We start from the raw sequence: 21,555 nt of genomic DNA, 5'->3' as shown, positions 1-21,555 counted from the left end.
TGCCCACTGGTAATGCACACAGTACCAAACACAGTACTGCACACAGGCATCATGCACAGTACCAAACACAGTACCACATATAGGCACCTCACACAGTACCAAACAGTACTTCACACAAGTAGTACATAGTGTACCAAACACAGTACTACACACAGGTACTGCATATAGTACTAAACACAGTACTACACACAAGTACTGCCCACAGGGACTGCATACAGTACCACACACAGTACTGCATATAGTACCACACACACGGTACTGCACTTAGGTACCAAACACAGTGCTGCACACAGGTACTACACACAGTACCAAACAGTACTGCACTCAGGCGTCATGCACAGCACCAAACACAGTACCGTATATAGGCACTGCCCACAGTACCAAACACAGTACTGCACACAAGTAGTGCATACAGTACCAAACACAGTACCACACACAAGTACCACACGTGGTACCAAACACAGTGCCACACACAGGAACTACCAATAGGTACTGCACACAGGTGCTGAGAAGGGATTGAGTCGCAGCACCTGGGCGAGCAATAATTGACTACTTGGAGGATGCATTTCTGTCTTTTCATCAGCACTTGCTGAGTCTCTTCTATAGGCTGGGCATGAGGTATCTACAGGTAAAGAAAACAGGTGCAACTTTGAGCTCCATGGAGCTAAGGATTTGCTGGGGGAGGCATTAAAAACAAGCAACACTTATAAATGAACGTAGAATTACAGAGGTTGAAAAGAGACTTCTGTCCGGATCAGATTTAGAGTTAGACTGAGTGAGCCTTTCTGAGGACACAACGTGTAATCTACGTTTGATCTGGGAAGACCTGAAGACTGTAGCTGGGCCGGGGGAGGACCAGGGACCTGTTTGTATGGAGGCTTTCTGATCAGTATTAAGGTGTGAAATCTTTCATTATGGAGCTCCATTTTTTTAATGACATATTTATTGAGATGTAATTTACATATCATAGTATTTACCATTTTAATGTGTACAATTCTGAATTGTACACCCTACACCACTGTCTGATTTTGGAACGTTTTTATCACCCTGCAAAGAAACCCTATACTCACTGGCAATATCTCCCAAATTTCCTCAGGGATCCTCCTCTGGGCTGAAAATGTTGATGAGTATTTGACAAAGCTGAAGTTACTCAATTTTATTGTATGTGTTTCTTTGGAATTTACATTTTCATTTGCTAATAAAATTGTAAAACAAGGAGATATTCTTTAGAAATGGGGCACAGTAGTGAGAGGAGCATTAAGATATTAGTACTATTATCATCATTTACAATCAGTGACAACTGCTATTTATTGTTTATTTGCAAAATGTGAGACATTGCTAAGTGCTGTTTAAACATTAGCTTAAGTAATCTCAGCAGCAGCCCTGGAGGCAGGTGTCCTTAAGCCACTTTACAGATGATGACATAAGAGAGAGAGCATCCTTACATACTGTAACGTCCTTAAGAACTACTATCCATATTTTACAATGTACGACTTTGTCCTAAAAATATGAAATGTTCTTTTTTAACTTAAAATATTCTCATTACGTGCCTTAATATCTATAATATGCACTGTATACAAACAAGGGAAAATAATATACAATATCCATTAAATTATAAGCATGGCTTAATACATTGAAGGTGCAAATCAATATTGGAAGTACTAACATTTTATGTTGGCATTTGCTGTTGAGATGTAATTTCTGGAAATAATTCTAAAATGTGATTTCATTTTTATTAGGAGTTAGACCTTTTGCTTGTCCTCACTGTGACAAAAAATTTCGAACCTCGGGCCATAGGAAGACTCACATTGCTTCCCACTTTAAACATACGGAATTAAGGAAAATGAGGCACCAGCGTAAACCTGCAAAGGTTCGTGTTGGCAAGACGAACGTTCCAGTCCCTGACATTCCTTTGCAGGAACCAATTCTCATAACTGACTTAGGTAAGATGGATTGTAGGATGTCTTTACAATTTATCGAGTACTATTTTCTTTGGTATTTTGTGAATTGTGTATGCACATATGGTCTGTGTAGTTAAATAGTTTTTTAGGCATAGTATTAATGAAGTCTGTGTTAAGCCTTGTTTTGCTTTATGGGCTAGTATGTTTTACAATCAAGATTAAAATCTAAGTTGTATCCAAACTACTGCTCAAATTGTTTTCTTGGATTAGAGACAAATAATGTGTAAGTGAAAACAGTAGTGTGTAAGTCCTCATTGAAGAAACATTGCTACCTCAGTGGAACCATCAAAAATGACAAGTGGTTTTTATGTGAAACACACAGTGCACGTTGTTGTTTTCATCTTTAGGTTCTTTGTGCTGTGTTACAGATTATTTGGTTTACTTTAATCTTTGAATTAAAAAGGAAAAGAAAAATCTGCCTGCTTTTCTTTTTAGGTTCAGTGTTATTATAATCAATCCAAACTATGATTTTGTTAACGATCTAGAAAGAAAACAGTGCTTGTTAGAATCTTCAGAAAAATTTTGTTTGTCAGTGCTAGAACAAAACTTAAGAAACCTCATTGTCTTAATTTGTTTGAGCTCCTGAATCAAAAATACCACTAACTGTGTAGCTTATAAATACTAGAAGTTTACTTCTCACAGGTCTAGAGGCTGGGAAGTCCAAGGTCATGGTGCTGGCAGATTGAGTGTCTAGTGAGGTCTCTCTTCCTCACAGATGGTGCCTTCTGGCTATGTCCTCCCAAAGGTCCTACCTCTTACTACATGAATTTTGGGGGACCACAAACATTTAGGCCATAGCACTTATTAATGTGTGAATTTACATTTTTATGCAGTTTCTGTATTTCACTACTTTCCTAGGAAAGATAATTCAATCTATAAGCAAAATTAATATTAAACAAAATATAATTCATTTATTCCAAAGCATAACCTTTATTTACAATAATTGCAAATTATTGTATAGAGAGATTTTAGATTGTTAAAAATTGGGGGCCACCAATAAGATGATCAACAGCCATAAACTTGTGTGAATCTAAGAGTTTAACATCAAAATATATAAACCAAAAAAATTCAAAGAAAGGAAATACTCAAATTCTCAAGTGTAGTGAAAGATCCTCAGTTAGACAGGTCAACTTAAATAAACCCCTAAAACTGAAGATTTGAGCACACAAATCCAAAGGGTTACTTATAGCTTCATAGAACCTTTTGCCTTAAATTACACACTTTTAATTATGCATGAAACAGAAGTTGATCACATTCTAGGATACAGAAAAATTTCAGTAAATTCTCAGAAGTTGATTTTGTGTAGGATACAATCTTTGATTACAGTTCACTGAAAAACTTATAAAATAGCCATCCAAAATTTCATTACATGAAAAGAAGGACTCAAAACAGATACTACATACTACAGATATGAGTATTATATAAACAGATTGGATAGATCAAAGCTGTCCTAGGAAAAATTAAGACTTTTGAGTATTATTAGAAAATAAGACAGATTGAAAATAAGTAAAATATTTAACTTAAAAGACTAGGAAAATTAAAAGAAAGTAGCAGAAAGGAATTAATACAGCAGTTCCCAACCTTTTTGTCATCAGGGATTGGTTTTGCAGAAGACAGTTTTTCCACAGATGGGGGATCAGGTGAGGGGAATGGTTTCAGGGTAAAACTGTTCCACTGAGATCATCAGACATTAGATTCTCAGGAGCGCGCAGCCTAGATCCCTCACATGCACAGTTCACAGTAGGGTTTGCACTCCTGTGAGAATCTAACATGCCGCAGATTTGACAGGAGGCAGAGCTCAGATGGTAAAGCTCACTCACCTGCTGTTTACCTCCTGCTGTGTGGCCCGGTTCCTAACAGGCAGACTGGGGCTTGGGGACCCCTGAATTAGTACATATAATGGAATTGGAGATAGAAGACAAAACTGTAGTGAACTGAAGTTTTACAAAACTTACAAAAATGAACAGAAAAAATAGATGACTTGTCACTAATAAAGAAATGTGAGAAAACATAGTATTAGGAATGATAAAGAAGTTGTAAGCACAGATACAAATGAGGTAACAATTGTTTGCAAATACTCTACAACTTTTTGCTAACATATTTGAAAATTTTGATGAAATGAATCTTTTCTAGAATAATATGCTTGGCAGAACGGACTGTAGAAGAAATAGAAAAGGAAATAGAAAAATGAATCTTTTCTAGAATAATATACTTGGCAGAATTGACCATAGAAGAAATAGAAAACTCCAAAATACACAACAAATTGACAAGATAGTAAAAGATCATCTTCTCCAAAACACCAGTCTGGCTGGGCGCAGTGGCTCGCGCCTGTGATCCTAGCACTTTGGAAGGCCGAGGTGGGCGATCACTTGAGGTCAGGAGTTTGAGACCAGCCTGGCCAACATGGCAAAACCCTATCTCTACTACCAATACCTAAATTAGCCAGGCATGGTGGCAGGCACCAATAATCCCAGCTACTCAGGAGGCTGAGCCAGGAGAATGGCTTGAACCCAGGAGGCAGAGGTCGCAGTGAGCCAAGATTGCACCACTGCACTCCAGCCTGGGGAACAAGAGTGAAACTCTGTCTCAAAAAAGTAAAAATAAAAAAAGTCTGATAATTTGATATATGAATTATACTAAGCTTCCTAGGAACTATAATTATTATGGTATTTAACTGTTTTTGAGCATAGAATGGGATCAAAACCCCCTTGGTAGCTTAGAATACTTTGATATCCTTGACCAGTTTTGGTTGCTTACAAAATGAAACAACAGACCAGTTTCTTCTTTCAGGTTGCCATAAATCAAGTTATATTCCCATGGGTTTCTTGACTTCAAGTTTTTGAATCTTCAGTTGAGTTAGAGTCTTGACTCTTCAGACATGTTTCGTGGTTAAAATGGGATATATTTTGCTTGTTGGCTTCACAGATACCTGTATCTTAGACCATATAGGGGAAGGTGAATTCTTTGGTTTAGGCTGATGGAGACATATGAGGGAAATGATTGCTAGAGGGAGTTTCACACTGTAAATTGTAAAATATTGTAACTTTGTCTTATGCTTAATTTTGTTATTTGTATTTGTGTTCATCTCTTCTCTCAGACTCTGGGCTCCTTAGAGGCTGTAGAAAAGACTTGGCTGTCACAATCTTTGAGGGACAGAGTTTGATAAAAACATGGTAAGATGAGGTTTAGCATAGAATAGTGTTGTGAGAGTAAATGAAAGTAGAATGCTCGTAGAGGAAGCTAGCGCTAGTCTAAGGGAGTCCTTGACTGAGGGCACTGTAGAAGAGGAAACCTGCATCCAGGGTTGTGCCGTGACTGTTTTTGAGAAGCAGGCATGGCATTCAGTCTGCGTGTCCTGGCATGTGTGTCCTAGGGAAGGTGGTGGGCGTGGGCTGGTTGCCTGCATTTTTCTTCTTTTTTCTTTCCTTTCTTGAGACAGAGTCTCACTGTCACCCAGGCTGGAGTGCAGTGGTGCGATCTCGGCTCACTGCAACCTCCGCCTCCCAGGTTCAAGCGATTCTCCTGCCTCTGCTTCCTGAGTAACTAGGACTACAGGCCTGTGCCACCATGCCTGGCTAATTTTTGTATTTTTTTATTTTTATTTTTATTTTTAAGTAGAGACGGGGTTTCTCCGTGTTGGCCAGGCTGGTCTCGAACTCCTGACCTCAGGTGATCCACTCACCTCGGCCTCCCAAAGTGCTGGGATTACAGGCCTGAGCCACTATGCCCAGTCTGCATTTTTCTCTTTTGAGCAGAACGAGTTCTTAGGAAAAAGTGAGACTGTGCTGTCAAGCACAGGGTGGTGTCAGAGCTGCCCGAAGAGAGGTCTTTGACACAGCTCTGATTGTCCAGAAGGCTTGTGAGATGAGAAAAGGGTTGGCAGTCTTAGGGGTTGTGCTGTGTGGATTATATCACAAGGGAGAGTTCTGAATACTTTTTGAAAACTAAGCAGGGTTGTGATGCAAGCTTCAGGAAGCATAGGTGAATTTCTTTAAATCTAATAATGAGCTGAGTGAAATTGGTTGGGCTGTCAGACTCCCTCCAGCTTTGTAATTGTTTCACTGTTGCGATTGGTGGCAGTGGAAAAAGAAGCGAAGATGCAAGTTTAAGAGACATGGGAGTGGTGTTGATCATCAGGACTGGCAAATGCCGGGTACAAGAGAGGGAAGGGAACTCTCAGAAGTCCGGGCCTCCCCAGCCTTGGGGACCAGGAGAAGACTGTTCCAGGCATGCAACTAGGAAAGCTGGGAGAAGTGGGTTTTAGGGGAAGAAATTGAAATGGAATCTGTATTTTTATGGAAAGTCAGGGAAAGCAGAGTGTGTTCAGAGGTGCATCCTGCTAATCATTGCATAGAAGTTAAGGTACAACTGAGGGAGGAGAGAGGACTGGGAATGGAGAGCTGTGGGCAGAGGACAGAATCTTGGCCAGTGCTTCCTTGTCTGGGCAGAAGGAGCAGCCCAAGGCTGACAGAGGCTGATAGAAGACTGTGTGCGTCTTCCTCTTAGCGTTCCAAGTGACTCTTAAGGAATTCGAAAGTTTATACCTAAGTTTGTCCTGAATTCCTGATATAATGCAGTAGCTTGATCAAGTCATATTTATTAGATGGTCAACCTGAAGGAATTCTTTATTTAGTAAATGTATATAAAATGTGAAATATTTAAATTAGTAGTTTTGTTGTTTGTAGATATCCCTTTAGTGATATCTGTGAAAACGCTAACCTTTGTTGAACAAAAGATCATGTTATAGTCACTTTTGTTTTCAGTTTATTATAGTACCTAGTGTGCAGTATTCATACTGAATAAACAAGGTATTAAAATCGTGCTTATCCTGAATTTTGGACATCGTTATGTACATTCCATATTGACAAATGCCCAGATAGAAAGTAAATGTAGAAATTCATTAAAAATTGGCTGTGGAATCAAAGGAAGTAATTGTGACTAGATATTTCTCATGTTGAAAAAATGAACATTAATATATATTTATAATATTTATATTAATTTATAAATTAATTTGTAATGTTATATTATAAATGTATTAATTTATTATGTTTCCCCATAGGTATTCTTTGAATAGCCAGTTTCTAACACAATTAAAATAAAATAGTTGCAACATTAAAGTCTAACATCAGAATTTTCATCTTCTGGGTAAAACATATGCCTTGTGACATTTAATTTTATTACTAGCATTGACAGTGAATTATGTCTGCTTTTCTTTTGGTTTGTAGGTCTTATCCAGCCCATTCCAAAAAACCAGTTTTTCCAAAGCTATTTTAATAATAATTTTGTTAATGAAGCAGATAGACCATACAAGTGTTTTTACTGTCATCGTGCATATAAAAAATCTTGCCACCTTAAACAACACATCAGGTAAGGTAACGGATTCACAGGTGGAAATATTTAGTATAATTAAACTGACTTAGTGACCTGATGACTTCTAGAAGTATTTAGGATGGTAGCATTAGCTTTTGGTATTTAAGATGTCTCATTTGACTCCAAAACATTTATTGGTAATTAATATTTTTATTCTTTAATGTCTTGACTAAAATATTCTACAAAATTGCCCCTGGAATTTATGTATATGCTCATTAAATTTCAATGTTTGCAGTTTCCAAGAAATATCAAAGAAGTATTTGGTTTATTTTTAGACTTCCGTTTATGTTTTTCAGATGTGTTTATCGGAGTTTAAGTGAATTCTTAGTACTAGCCACAGTGAAAAGGAAGTCAAACCTTGATCATGAGAGACAGTGTGATGTCATGAAAAAAGTATATAACTTAGAAAAAGACTTGGCTTCTAGCTTTGTCTCAGTCGTGTGACTTGAGGCAATTCATTTAAGCACTCTTGAGTCTCAGGCTTCCTCACCTGTAAAATGTGAAAAGCTCCAGCATTGCTGCTTAGCTTTAAAAAATGTGATGATGAAGTGAAGCGAAATGCAAGAGTGCATTCTAGTCACAAAGCATTATAAAAGTATAAGAAACTTATTCATTAAAATGTGTATTTTTTTTTTAAGATCCCATACAGGTGAAAAACCTTTTAAATGTTCTCAGTGTGGAAGAGGCTTTGTTTCTGCAGGTGTGCTCAAAGCACACATCCGAACACACACAGGACTGAAATCTTTCAAGTGTCTGATATGTAATGGGGCTTTCACTACTGGTGGCAGCTTACGGCGACACATGGGTATCCACAACGACCTTCGTCCCTATATGTGTCCCTATTGTCAAAAAACATTTAAGACTTCACTAAATTGCAAAAAGCACATGAAAACCCACAGGTGGGTGTAATTCTAATGGTCACTTTTTATCATCTTTATAATTTCCAGTAGATGATGGGGAGTGTTTTTAGGAAATAATTGTCTTTGATTCTTACATGATTATTTCTAGCTTGTACTATATGGGCTCAAGAAATGTAAGTATTAGTGTCTAAGGATCTAATGGGAGCCATAGACTGAAGCATTAGCATTTTCATTTTTAATTTAATAATGAAGCAGTTTATATTCTGTAAAGCTCTCTTTTAAAGCTGTTAGTTGATAATTAGATGAAATGCTGGACTGTATCTAGTATAGTCAGATAGTGAATATTTCAGAAAAGAGAATCTTAAAGACCCTGTGATTTCTAGGCCTGTCATCAGCAAATCAGAATGGTAATTATTCTGTGTTGCTGACTTTAAAGGATACATGTTTTAGATATTCCATAAACTTTTCATTCAGCCTAGCTTATATTTCCACATGGTTGGAAGGCTAGCTCATCTCTATGTGGACGTAATCCGGAAGAGATGCATTTCTGACTAGTGCTAGGGCCTATTTGATGAGTATTTCTGTGAAGCCGCAGAATTCCGTGTGGTACTGTAAAACCTGGGTAGGGTGACCACAGCTTAGGAGACGTGAAAGGGAGAGTCACTAGGCCTAAAGCTGCTGCCCTGAAACATTTGCTTTGAGACAGCATTTTAACCCAGATATGTCTGCCTGGATGTCGCCTACAAAGCAAAACCCTAAATATTAGAATAAGTTAACTGTGATAGTGTTTTTTGATATTATTGATCTGAATGCCTAAGCACCCTGAACAGAATTGACATTTTTGATTTCAGCATCATTGATTGCTGAGCCGAGAAATTTACCTGCTGCTTGAAACCACCCAGGGAGTGTGGTATTGGCGGTGTTATATAGTGGACTCCTGTCAATTACATATCCAGTTATACTTCACTGCATTTTGTGGAGGGAATCCTGTGCAGGGCACTGCATGTGTTTGGGAACTGGGGAACTTGGGGGCACATGGATGTTGAAGGTACTTGTGTTTCTGCTCGCTGTAGCAGGGTGACGGGTCCCCAGTTGGCCCGAGAGCTTACCATGCTAAGAAGAATGGAGCTTGGGTGCTTGCTTGCTCAGTGGAATGTTTAAATCAAATCTTTTTTTAGTTAGGAAGCCAGCCTTTTCCAGTGTACTTTTTGTGGTAGTATTGGGAATGTGGGTGTTCAGGCCCTTGTTTCCAGACCCAGTGACCAATGGCATAATTGCGGAGTCACCTTTATTAAGTGGTATATCGTATGGCCATTATTTGTCATCAGTTTCGAGGGACACGTGTAGGAGATCAGTGTAGAGCTTTGAGAGGACACTAAGCAGATCAGCCTGTCGTTGCAGAGCTGCAGTGCTTTGCTTTTACAGATTGTGTGCATTTGGAGTCTGCCTACAAGGAGAGCATCCAGCCAGGGTTTCATTCCTTTGTCTGAATTGTTGGAAATTCCCAAAATATCACATATACTAAAGATAGGTAAAGAAGGTTACTATAGTCAAATTTATGGGAAAAAGCAAACAACCAAGGAAACAAACAGAAAACAAGCCTCCATCAGTTAGCATGTGACACACGGGTGCGTAGGTTAGGGTGGCTTATACAGACCTCTGCTTGCCACTGTGCTGCTGTGTGGAGGCATCACAGTGTAGGTGCAGGCATGCGTTTTCTGACTCTTCTCCGTCATGCGACACATTTTTGTTCTCCTTTCCACAGTAAAGGTAGTTATGAATTGCTATTTTGGATATTAGAAAACGAAGAGGGAAAATTTTGTTTGGAACTGAGAGTGAAATTCTGAGTAGGCAGATTACTAAGACACTGGAATAGAGCCTGTGACACAGCTTGTGTGGTCTGTGTGTGCAGAGGCAGAAGAGGGGACCAGGCGGCACTTTTTTTGTGTGTGTGGGTGTTTTTGTTTGTTTGTTTGAGATGGAGTCTCGCTCTGTTGTCCAGGCTGGAGTGCCGTGATGCGATTTTGGTTCACTGCAACCTCCTGCCTCAGCCTCCTGAGTAGCTGGGATTACTGGCTCATACCCCTGTGCCTGGCTAATTTTTGTATTTGTAGTAGAGATGGAGTTTCACCATGTTGGCCAGGCTGGCCTTGAACTCCTGACCTCAGGTGATCTGCCAGCCTTGGCATCCCAAAGTGCTGGGATTACAGGTGTGAGCCACGCACCCAACCAGCTCTTTGTCTTAGATATTCTTTGTAGTAGCCAGCCTGTTAGACAGATAATTGTGTGATGTTTTTTTCTTTTTCTTTTTTTTTTTTTTCAAGTTCTCAGTTCATTGATGAATTCATTGTTCATCTTTTCCTTTGAAAGAGAAATCGCTGACTTTGATGAATATATGCCGGATACACTTTGTGTGTGTAAATGTTGCTGGCAGCAACATTTGGATCATTGGTCCGATAAAGCGCCTGTGGCCCGGGCTGTGAGAGACAGTAGGTGATGAGGCTGGAGCCTCTCTGTCTGTGCACCACATGTGTTGTCAGATTTAGAGCAGTCTATAAAGGTGTCGTCTCATTTAGTACAATTATTTTTCTGAATACTTAGACTCATTGCCGAACTTGAGTTGGGAGAGTTTTACTTTTAAACACGAGACATCTTTTTAATGTGTTTAAACTATTAGGCATTCGGGTGTGTATTGTCCTTTATCCTCCGTTTGTGCCTCGTGTCTTGTAGCCAGTGGAAGCACTTAAAGATGAGGCAAACGAGCTCTCTTCAGAGTTACTAATGTGTTCATTTTTATCTGAATTGCCATCATGACTTCAAAATGAAATCATTAATAAAAAATGTTATTTAATCAATGACAACTTTTTCACTGTAGTATCCCACGCAAGTAACCTTTGACAGCATCTAGTCTGATGAACTGTCATTAATTTTTCTGAAGATACGAACTTGCCCAGCAGCTCCAACAGCATCAGCAGGCAGCCTCAATAGACGATAGCACTGTGGACCAGCAGAGCATGCAGGCCTCCACTCAGATGCAGGTGGAGATCGAGAGCGACGAGCTGCCACAGACGGCAGAGGTGGTCGCAGCAAACCCCGAGGCCATGTTGGACCTGGAGCCTCAGCACGTGGTGGGCACAGAGGAAGCAGGGCTGGGCCAGCAGTTGACAGATCAGCCCTTGGAAGCAGATGAAGGTAAATGTTTCAGGATATTTAACTTTGAGTGATCCCGTGGATCACTGACTTTTAAAACAATTTGTGCTGTATGTGAGAGAGATTGAATTTGAGTATTTGATATCATTCCATGTCCTCTTAGATTTTTACTCTTCAATTTTATTAGATTTCTTAGGGGAAGTTCTTTTTTTTTTTAAACAAAAACAGAATGATCAGACTTCTTGTTAGGAAATATTCAAAATCTTGTTAGGAAGTAGTTGAAATTTTAGGACTACAGCAAAATCTACCATCCTTATTTTGATATAGGTGCTTCCACTTTTTTTCCATACAAATATGCAGGGGTGTGTGTGTGTGTGTGTGTGTGTTTGGTATGCATCTATAATTATATAAATAAGGTTGGGTGTGGTGGCTCATGCCTGTAATCTCAGCACTTTGGGAGGCCAAGGCAGATGGATCACTTAAGGGCAGCAGTTCAAGACCAGCCTGGCCATGGTGAAACCCTATCTGTACTAAAATTACAAAAATTAGCTGGGTGTGGTGGTGCATACCTGTAATCCCAGCTACGTAGGAGGCCGAGGCAAGAGAATTGCTTGAACCTGGGAGGTGGAGGTTGCAGTGAGCCGAGCTGGCACCACTGCACTCCAGCCTGGACAACAGAGTGAGTGAGACTCCATCTCAAAAAAAAAAAAAAAAGAGTTATACAAATAGGATCTTGCAGTGCATACTATTTTGTGACCTACTTTTATGCCCAATATATTGAGAACATCTTTCAAGTGTACATCTGTGTGATCTTTAGTATTCTACAAAGTGCACTCCATGTAGATTCAAAGATTAATGTAGGTCAGTGAACTGTTGGTGACTGGTCTGCAGTGAGATTAGGCTTCTGAACCAGAATATAAAGTAGTACATCGCTTCCTTCATCAGTAAAGTTTGGCTGCAAAAAACAATGTCAGGTCAACTGTAGACTGTGTGATTAGTGGCATAGCTGGCTTGCGTCTGGCACAGGCTTCTTATTTCACACAGGCATGTCAACAGACAATGTGCTGACCAGTTTACTGTTTTGTTTTATGGATGTCTCAAATGTATTTAGTCTTTGGGTAGGATTATACACTTACCCTATGGTACCTGCAACCATGCACACCCAAAAAGGTTCTAAACAATTATGGAATGTAATAGCATGTTAGAATATTGTTTGATGGAATAATGCCTAAGACAGATGCTAAAGGCTTTCAGGGATGATATTCTAGAAATGCAAAGAGAATGCTTTAAGCATATATATGTATATAAATTTTCCCTGTTGTCTCTTCAAAATAAGGTGTCTGATATTTGAAGACTCGCCAAAGTGTACTTTTGGGCAGATTTGCAGATGTGAAATAACTTCCAAATGTATGAGTCCCCCTTTTTGCATCTCATCCTTAGATGGGTTTGTGGCTCCACAGGACCCTCTGCGAGGGCACATAGACCAGTTTGAAGAGCAGACCCCTGCGCAACAGTCCTTCGAACCGGCAGGGCTACCCCAAGGTCAGTGGTGGATTTTCAATGAAATTTGTCAGTGTACCTCAGTTAAATTTAATTTTACGACAGCCTTACATGTTTTCTCTTAAGGCCCTTCTAAAATGTATGGTTTCAAACCAAATAACTTTTTGCATGCATTGTAGAGATATTTGTTGTTGATGCATACTATTTTGTGGTCTGCTCAGGTCTTCTGGAAAGTGACCTTTGCAGCCATTCTACACGTAGTTTCCAGCCAAGAAAAGGTGGCTGAGTAGAAATTAGAACTTTGTGGTGGCTGGTTCTGTAAAGCCTCTGCTGCTGTAATGTCTGCTGAGCACAGCCTCCTGCCTGTTAGCAAACAATGTTAAAGCTTGCTAATAACAGCTAGTCCTGATTCTAATTCAGAAAATAGAAATGCCTCTTTTGGCCGGGCGCGGTGGCTCAAGCCTGTAATCCCAGCACTGTGGGAGGCCGAGACGGGAGGATCACAAGGTCAGGAGATCGAGACCATCCTGGCTAACACGGTGAAACCCCGTCTCTACTAAAAATACAAAAAACTAGCCGGGCGAGGTGTCGGGCGCCTGTAGTCCCAGCTACTCCGGAGGCTGAGGCAGGAGAATGGCGTAAACCCGGGAGGCGGAGCTTGCAGTGAGCTGAGATCTGGCCACTGCACTCCAGCCTGGGCGACAGAGCGAGACTCCGTCTCAAAAAAAAAAAAAAAAAAAAAAAGAAATGCCTCTTTAGACATTTTAAATTTATAAACCCTTTTAAAAAAACATTTTAATGTAACTTTAGTATTTTTGTAGAACTCCTCTTTTCTAATTTATTTCAGGTTTTACAGTGACTGACACGTACCATCAGCAGCCTCAGTTTCCACCTGTCCAACAGCTACAGGATTCCAGCACACTTGAGTCTCAGGCCCTCTCCACAAGCTTCCACCAGCAGAGCTTGCTGCAGGCTCCCAGCTCTGATGGGATGAATGTAGTGAGTATGGACAGAGGGGTGCATACGTGGCAGTATTTAGCAGGTGCTATTTTATTCTTCCCTGTGATTATTTAAAATTTCCTAAGAGGTGTGCTCACTTCTTGTAACATTAAGGTTACTGCATTACCTGGGAAATCCTCAGTGTTAGTACATCGGGCTTTCTTTTTCCTTAAAACATTTTAATTTTACTTAAAGGTTTCCGTGCCATGGTGTGGCCTTGCATTTGTGATTAAAAGCTAAGAATTTACTAGAGTGTTAGGTAATAACCTGTTGAAAGATACTATGTTGCTTTAGGCACAAAACCTAAACATTTTTAATTGTGGACTTTTAAACATGTTAGAAGGAAAATATAATGAATGCTGACATTAAAAAACATTTACATGCATCATGTAAAATTTTATCTCTTATACCTAGTTAGAGACATTTTAATTTTGGTTTTTATTTTCATTTTTCTGCTTTGGAAATTTCTTAATAGCGATGAGAAATGATTGACCAATTGTTATCCCTCTTTAAAATCCACCATTGGTAGCTTTGCCCAAGTGGTAGGGCTGGATCCTCCCATGAAAATTTCAGAACATTTTCCTCATAGCTAGAAACTACAAACAGGCAGCAGATGCTGAATCTGGGAAGTGGAGAACGTACTTCTTAGCAGCTGACTTTACTCCAGAGCTCTCTAAATAAAACTGTGCAAACTCAGTTCTGTTGTTGTGGTTTATCTAAGTTGGTTTTGGAAGTCAGGTAAACAAATGAGACACAAGCCCTTGCTTACAGCAACGTGCAGTTGCTGCACAGGGGTGGATGACTCCACTGCTCACAGTCTGTCCTGTGACTCCAGGCCTTCTGAAGGTCAGTGGAGCTTACCTCTGCTCAGTGTGAGCGTGGGTCTGTTATAGAGTGGTTAGAAAACATTGACTGGATTTTTGCTCGTCCTTGCTGTGGTAGCATGGGTTGTAATGCCACCGTCAGGAAGGGATGGGGTCAGTGTGGCTGCTCCAAGCATGCGTGGTACCGTTCTTGGGGGTGGAGAACATGTCCTTCTCACCCTCTGGTTTGTGTGACAAGAGGAGACAATATTATACTCTCTGAAGGTGGGGTTTTATTCGCTGTCAATAAGAGTAGAGCAGATGGAAGGGGAATCTCTTATTAAAATATATAAAATAATCAGTTTTATGGTTGATTAAGCTTTGTATTAAGGTAGGGTAATGGGAAATAAATAGATCTTCATTTAATAAAATCTGTGTAAGTGATCTTTATTATTGCTCTGGCCCAAATGATTACAATGGACTATTTGGGGTTTCTCCCTCTTAAATCCACAGTTTATGAATGTTCTTATCCTTAGTTCTTAGCTGCTGAGTTGTTTTATGTTTATTCACAGATATTCAAGTAGTTTGCTTTATACTTCTCTTAAATTTTAGACAACTCGCTTGATTCAGGAGTCATCCCAAGAGGAACTAGACCTGCAGACACAAGGTTCCCAGTTTCTGGAGGACAGCGAGGACCAGAGCAGGCGCTCTTACAGGTAGTTGTCTGCACAGACCAGCTCATGGTACTGCCGGCTCCCAGCAACGGATGCTGCAGTGACAGATGCTGTTGTGTGCTTGCCCTGCTCCAAGGGCTCTGCAATTTCATTCTCTCAAAACTGTTCAAAACAGTTCCATTGTCATCCATATTCTGTAAATAAGGGATCTGAGACAAAAGAGATTAACTTGCTAAACTTTTTACAGCAAATAAGCGAGTGGGCCAGGATTTGGATGCAGCAGTCTTCAGTTTGTTTGAAGTATTCTGCTATAGCTTCCCGTCACTGTTTTAAGTCATTATTTTTCCATTTTCAGAAATTACTTAAATTTATATTGTGCCTTTTAGTTCAAGACTCTTCATGTGCTTTACATATGACAATCTGTGTACCAAGGTACAGCACAATTAGAAAGACAGCTTTTTAGATGTCCGTCCGCTGGCTCAGCAGTATATACTGTCCAAAGTGCTGGGATTACAGGCGTGAGCCACCGCCAAACCAAATTTACAAGAGTGAATTTTCAGAATGTATTCAGACACTTCCAGCTTTTAGTTGAATTTGGACTTGAGAGGAAAGTTAGTTGCCTCTATGTGGGCACCCAGTCTTGACTTAGGTTATAGTGTCGGGACATCTCTAACTTCTTACTGGATATTAAAACTTGAGAATGGACAAAAGAGACATACTAATGCAATAAGCTTTTAATAATATGTGAGTAGAAGTTTTGAAATTTATGATTATTTTAATCCTTAAGATAACATTAGTCTATTCAGTAACAACTGAAGGGGAAATAATACTGCATATTGATATATTATTCAGCATAACTCCAGTACACTCTGTTTTGTATTTTATAAACCAAAGGAGTACATGGATTGGCATTTACGAGTGACTAGATGCAGGGGTGATTCTGCCTCAGAGGCGATGGAAGGATTCACAGTGTCTAATGACTTCAAGAAAAGAGTGCATACATTTTCTTCCTGTTATGCTTAGTGAGAGTTTCTAATTAATCAAATTTATGTCTGCTGGGGAGTTACAGGATTTGCTGTTAAAGTAATACATTTAAGATTATAAGAATCTGGTCTAACAAATGATTGTCGGCAATATTTTATAGTTTATAATTTCTTCAATGTTGGAGAGCACACCTAGATTCTGTAACAGTTGTGCCTAAATGTTTCATGGTTGTTGGTGAAGCTTGTTTGCTTTCCTTCCCGTCTCAGGTGCTGTAACAGTTGTGCCTAAAGGTTTCATGGTTGTTGGTGAAGCTTGTTTGCTTTCCTTCCCGTCTCAGGTGCTGTATTTGTAATTGTGCTATGAATTAACGTGGTCTGGGTTCTGTATGTTTGCAGGTGTGACTATTGCAACAAAGGCTTTAAGAAGTCCAGTCACCTGAAGCAGCACGTGCGGTCGCACACTGGGGAGAAGCCCTACAAGTGCAAACTCTGTGGACGTGGCTTTGTTTCCTCCGGGGTGCTTAAGTCTCACGAGAAGACACACACAGGTCATTGTCTGCCTTATACTTGGAGATTAGTCCTTTAAAGAAAAAAGCTTTATGGAGATATAATCCATATACCATTCAACTAACCCACTGAAAATGTACAATTCAGTGATTTTTAGTATGTTTGTAGAGTTCTGCAACCATCAAAACTGTAATTTTAGGACATTTTTATTACACACAAAAGAAACTCTGTACCCATTAACAGTCACTCCCCATTTCCCCTCAATGCCCAGAACCTCAGGCGCCCAGTATCTACCTCTGTCTTTAGAGGTTTGCTTGTTCTGGGTATTTTATAGAAATATGTGGCATTTTGTGTCTGCTGCTTTCACAGCACAGTGTGCTCAAGTTTCATCCGTGCTGTATAGGTGGATCAGAACCTCATTACTTTCCATTGTAGGATATGCCACGTCTTATTGATCCATTCGTCAGTTGATGGACATTGGAGTTATTTCCATATTTTGTTTATTATAAGTAATCCTGTGAACATTTGTATGTAAGTTTTTGTGTGGACATGGGCTCATTGCTCTACCTAGGAGTGGAATTGTTTGGTCATACGTTAACTCTGTTAAAACATTTGAGTTTATGGAACTGTTTTCCACTGTGGCTGTGGTATTTGACAGCCCACGGTAGGGTGGGAGGGCTCTGGTTTCCCCACATCCTCGCCAATGGCTATTATTGCTTCTCTCATGACCGGCCTTGTGGATGGTCATGAGCCTTCCCACGTGCCATTGTGGTTTTGCTTTGATTTGCATTTCTCTGATGGCTGATCAAGTTAAACGTCTTTCACAGACACTGAGAAATGTCTGTTCTAATCTTATGCCCATTTTAAAATTGGATTATTTGCTTTATTGAGTTGTAAGAGGTTTTTATAGTCTGATTACTGGACCTTTATCAGATACATAGTGTCCAGTTAAAAATATTTTTAACATATTTTATCTTTAATATATTCAGTATATTAATAATAAGTTTAATATCAGTGTATATTTTATATAAGGCTTTATTTGAAAATGAAGATATACTGCTTAGAAACATATAGCCAAGCAAAATAAGGAAAAGTTTTATTGACTGGTCCATAGGTTGATGATTGGGGAGTGGTTTTAGTGGTTATTGGAAAGCTTGCTGGGAGTCATTTATATGGTACTTTGAAGGACCAGAGAGCAGCAATATATGACTTTTATAAGGAACAGTGGAAGAAAGACAGAAATAGGAAGAAAGTAGCTGGTTACTTGGTTCTGTGTCATTGGTCCAGAGGAGAGAAGGCCTTCTATATGGGACTTTATTTGAAAATAAAGCTGTATAGAAGATTTATAGACTAGTTCTTAATGCCTAGTATACCTCATGTGCTGTGGAAGTGATGAAAAGATGGATTGGAAAAAACATTTCTGGGGTAGAATCCACATGTTGCCAGTTTAAAGGTAAAAGACTGAAGGCAGAGAGGACTTGATTTGTTTTGGAGACTGTGACTTCACAGAGCCTGCTGATTTCAGTAGAGAAGGCAGTAAGATGTCCTGTGTTAACTTCCATGTTCTTAAAACAATCCCATTTCTAAAAATTGGAAACCCACACCAAATAAACTGTCTATAATTTTGTGATTTACTTTTTTTTAAACCAAACTCTACTAAGCCTCAGGATAATGTTGTGGCTTATTAAACATATCTTTGGTTTTGACTGCTTCTGGTTTTAAGGTAATGAAATAGGATCGGTTCCGGCCATTTTTTCTCTGTTTCTGTGCGTGTAGGAGTGAAGGCGTTCAGCTGCAGCGTGTGCAATGCTTCCTTCACCACCAATGGCAGCCTCACCCGGCACATGGCCACACATATGAGCATGAAGCCTTACAAGTGTCCGTTCTGTGAGGAGGGTTTCCGAACCACAGTGCACTGTAAAAAGCACATGAAGAGACACCAAGCCGTCCCCTCTGCCGTGTCAGCCACTGGAGAGACAGAAGGAGGAGGTATTTTCCGTTTGTTGATTCAAGGTGTATGAACCCAATGCTAATTTAGGAATAAATCCATTCACAAATCACCGTGAGTATTTTAACCTGGCTATGTACAGATTAAGTTCTGTAGCACCCTGAGTTTTTAATAGTTAATTTTATTTTCTGATTAGGAAAGCTGTACATGCTCTTGGAAGAAAAATTCAGAGGCGCAATGAAGAAAACATCTGCTCTTACAAATCACCACACGCTGAATGAGCATTCGCTCTCACACTGTGCTCTTCCTTTCATGCTTACGTGCACATGTTGTTAGAGACTTTAATGCTTTTTAACAAATATGGTATCTTGCTCTAAATAGTGTTGTAGTGTGCTTAATTTTCCATCTACTAAAGTTTATTATAGGCATATTTACTTTACTGAACACAGATCTACATCAGTTCAGATGACTCCATGGAATTCCATCATATTTTATTATATAATTTTCCGTTGATGGATTAATGGATGTGTAGCTAATATCTGGTCTTTCACTGAAATGGTAATGGTAGCATTTATGGAGTACTGTAACCTTGGCAAAACCTGTGCTTACCATTACATTGTCTCATGTAATAGACACAACACACTGCATAGTTAGAGGGATTAATCTCATTTTGTACACCAGCCAGCAAAACATTAGACAAGTTAATTCTCCCAAGTCCCATACCAAGCGGAAAAATCCTAAGTATTATTTTTGTGATTATACTTTTTGTGCTTATAAGAGACAACTTCTTTTTAGTAAGTTCCACAATGAAATTATAGAGTTAAGAATGGAGCGGCCGGGCACGGTGGCTCAAGCCTGTAATCCCAGCACTTTGGGAGGCCGAGACGGGTGGATCTCGAGGTCAGGAGATCGAGACCATCCTGGCTAACACGGTGAAACCTCGTCTCTACTGAAAAAATACAAAAAAAACTAGCCGGGCGTGGTGGCGGGCGCCTGTAGTCCCAGCTACTTGGGAGGCTGAGGCAGGAGAATGGCGTAAACCCGGGAGGCGGCGCTTGCAGTGAGCTGAGATCCGGCCACTGCATTCCAACCTGGGCGACAGAGCGAGACTCCGTCTCAAAAAAAAAAAAAAAAGAATGGAGCACATTTTATATTTTGACACATTGTGCCAGCACACAGATTGCCATTTTAAAATCCATGTTAGTGCTGATACTCTTGGAGGTCATGGCTGGTCTGAGTGTATGTGTGGGCCTGGGCTCTTGCCTATGCTGCAGCCATCCTGTCCTGGCACAGTTGGTATGCAATGTTGTCAGTGAATCTTGTGTCAGTGGCTGTGTGGAGACAGGGCTGCTAAATGGGGACTGTCATCAGAGGTCAGACCTGCTGGTGGCCTATCATCCTCTCTCAAGGTACTGCCCCCTCTGTCTGCTTTGCCACCATCTGACTGAAAGATCACAGTGAGACCGTCCAGGGTCCCCGGTGGGTTATGGTAGTCTACCTTTCTCTTCTGTTTTGAGGAATAAGTCTGTAAAACTTGCCTAAACTCCCTCAAAGTAACAAAAACTGTGACTTAACCATGGCCAGAGCCACTGTGCACCTCATTTCTTTAGTAGATAATTCTGGAATAAAAGTTTCTGACCTGTTATACTGAGAGAGTTCAAACTCTTCAGTCCGATGATACTTATTAAAGCCTTTCTTTCCATTTTAAAAATTCTGTCATTAGATTTCATAAAGTATAAAAAGAAAATGGCCGTTTCCTTCAAATGAGTTAAAGGCTATGGGACATACAGGCATTATTTCTAGAACCCTGTCATTTGGAGAGTGTTAATTTATCAGCCAAATACAAATAATCTCTAAGCCTCTTTACATATTCCTTCCCGTCAATTAATAAAGCTTCTAATGCTACTAATTCTAGCATCAATTTGGGGGTTCTGTTTGGGCTTCATCTCACTGCTACATATTTATTTAGATTCACCTTTATATGTCTTATGTTCCTTGGATCATTGTGGGGGAAACTGCAGATGAACTCTTGTCCATAGGAGAAAAGTCATGTGTTAAATTGCATTGTTTTGCCCAAACCTAGAGACTTAGATAGGGGTTAAATTCCCTCACATTTATTGCGACGTCAGCCTGCTTCTAACACTTGCTGTCTGTTTCATGCTGTCTGTCTATCGTGCTTAATTTTGTTGTTCTGTCTCTCTCCAGCCTGTGCTATACTGATTGTGTTCTCAGTTCCTTAAAGAATGTTAACAGAGTTACCTCCTTATCTCCTCATGAGTGTTGGTGGGGCTGCTATCTATAAGCTACCCTCAGAGCATTCCAAGCTTTATTGGTATAATGTGAAATTTTAGTTTGCTGTATCTTTTTCTGGAATTTCTGCAAGATGGACATTGAGTCCACTGGCTTTATCCTCCATGACTTTCTCCCTCAACCCACACCCTTGCTGTCCTTTGCTCCCCTCTCTATCTTCTTCCCCCCCTGCACCCATCTCTCATCTTTTTTTCATTTTATATGGTAAGAAAAATTATCTAGTTGGTTTTTAAATTTACTTATTTGGTGAATTAATCACTGTTCACTTTGCAATTTAGTGTTTCTGTTGAGTTGTAAGTTTTTTTCAGTCAGTCGTACAATAATGACTTCCCTGCTCCCAGCCAAACTTTTTTTCCTCTCTATTATTCTTTTTTTAATCATTTGGAATGCATCCTTATTTTTCATTTAGGAGTGAATACTTACGCGTATAGTTCTCTTTCAGTATCAGCTGAGGATTTGTTCCTCGATTCCTGAGGACACCAAAATCTGC

At 39.8% G+C, this 21,555-nt stretch overlaps 1 protein-coding gene across 6 annotated transcripts in view; it reads left to right on the top strand.

Annotated features, from left to right (window-relative positions):
- The window catches only part of ZNF236 (zinc finger protein 236), a 147,204-nt gene that overhangs the window by 73,197 nt on the left and 52,452 nt on the right, over positions 1–21,555 (top strand). For all 6 annotated transcript variants that reach the window (XM_037988023.2, XM_037988020.2, XM_037988022.2 and 3 more), the window contains 9 exons: positions 1,740–1,943; positions 7,187–7,328; positions 7,970–8,230; positions 11,130–11,383; positions 12,782–12,883; positions 13,689–13,840; positions 15,256–15,359; positions 16,697–16,848; positions 18,584–18,796. In XM_037988023.2, coding sequence (XP_037843951.1) covers positions 1,740–1,943; positions 7,187–7,328; positions 7,970–8,230; positions 11,130–11,383; positions 12,782–12,883; positions 13,689–13,840; positions 15,256–15,359; positions 16,697–16,848; positions 18,584–18,796 — 1,584 coding nt within the window. The remainder of the gene's footprint in view (positions 1–1,739; positions 1,944–7,186; positions 7,329–7,969; positions 8,231–11,129; positions 11,384–12,781; positions 12,884–13,688; positions 13,841–15,255; positions 15,360–16,696; positions 16,849–18,583; positions 18,797–21,555) is intronic.

The sequence above is a fragment of the Chlorocebus sabaeus genome, chromosome 18, assembly GCF_047675955.1.
Source record: "Chlorocebus sabaeus isolate Y175 chromosome 18, mChlSab1.0.hap1, whole genome shotgun sequence".
Lineage (NCBI taxonomy): Eukaryota > Metazoa > Chordata > Mammalia > Primates > Cercopithecidae > Chlorocebus > Chlorocebus sabaeus.
The sequence above is the reverse complement of the archived record's forward strand: the minus strand, read 5'-3'. Positions and strand labels throughout refer to the sequence as shown.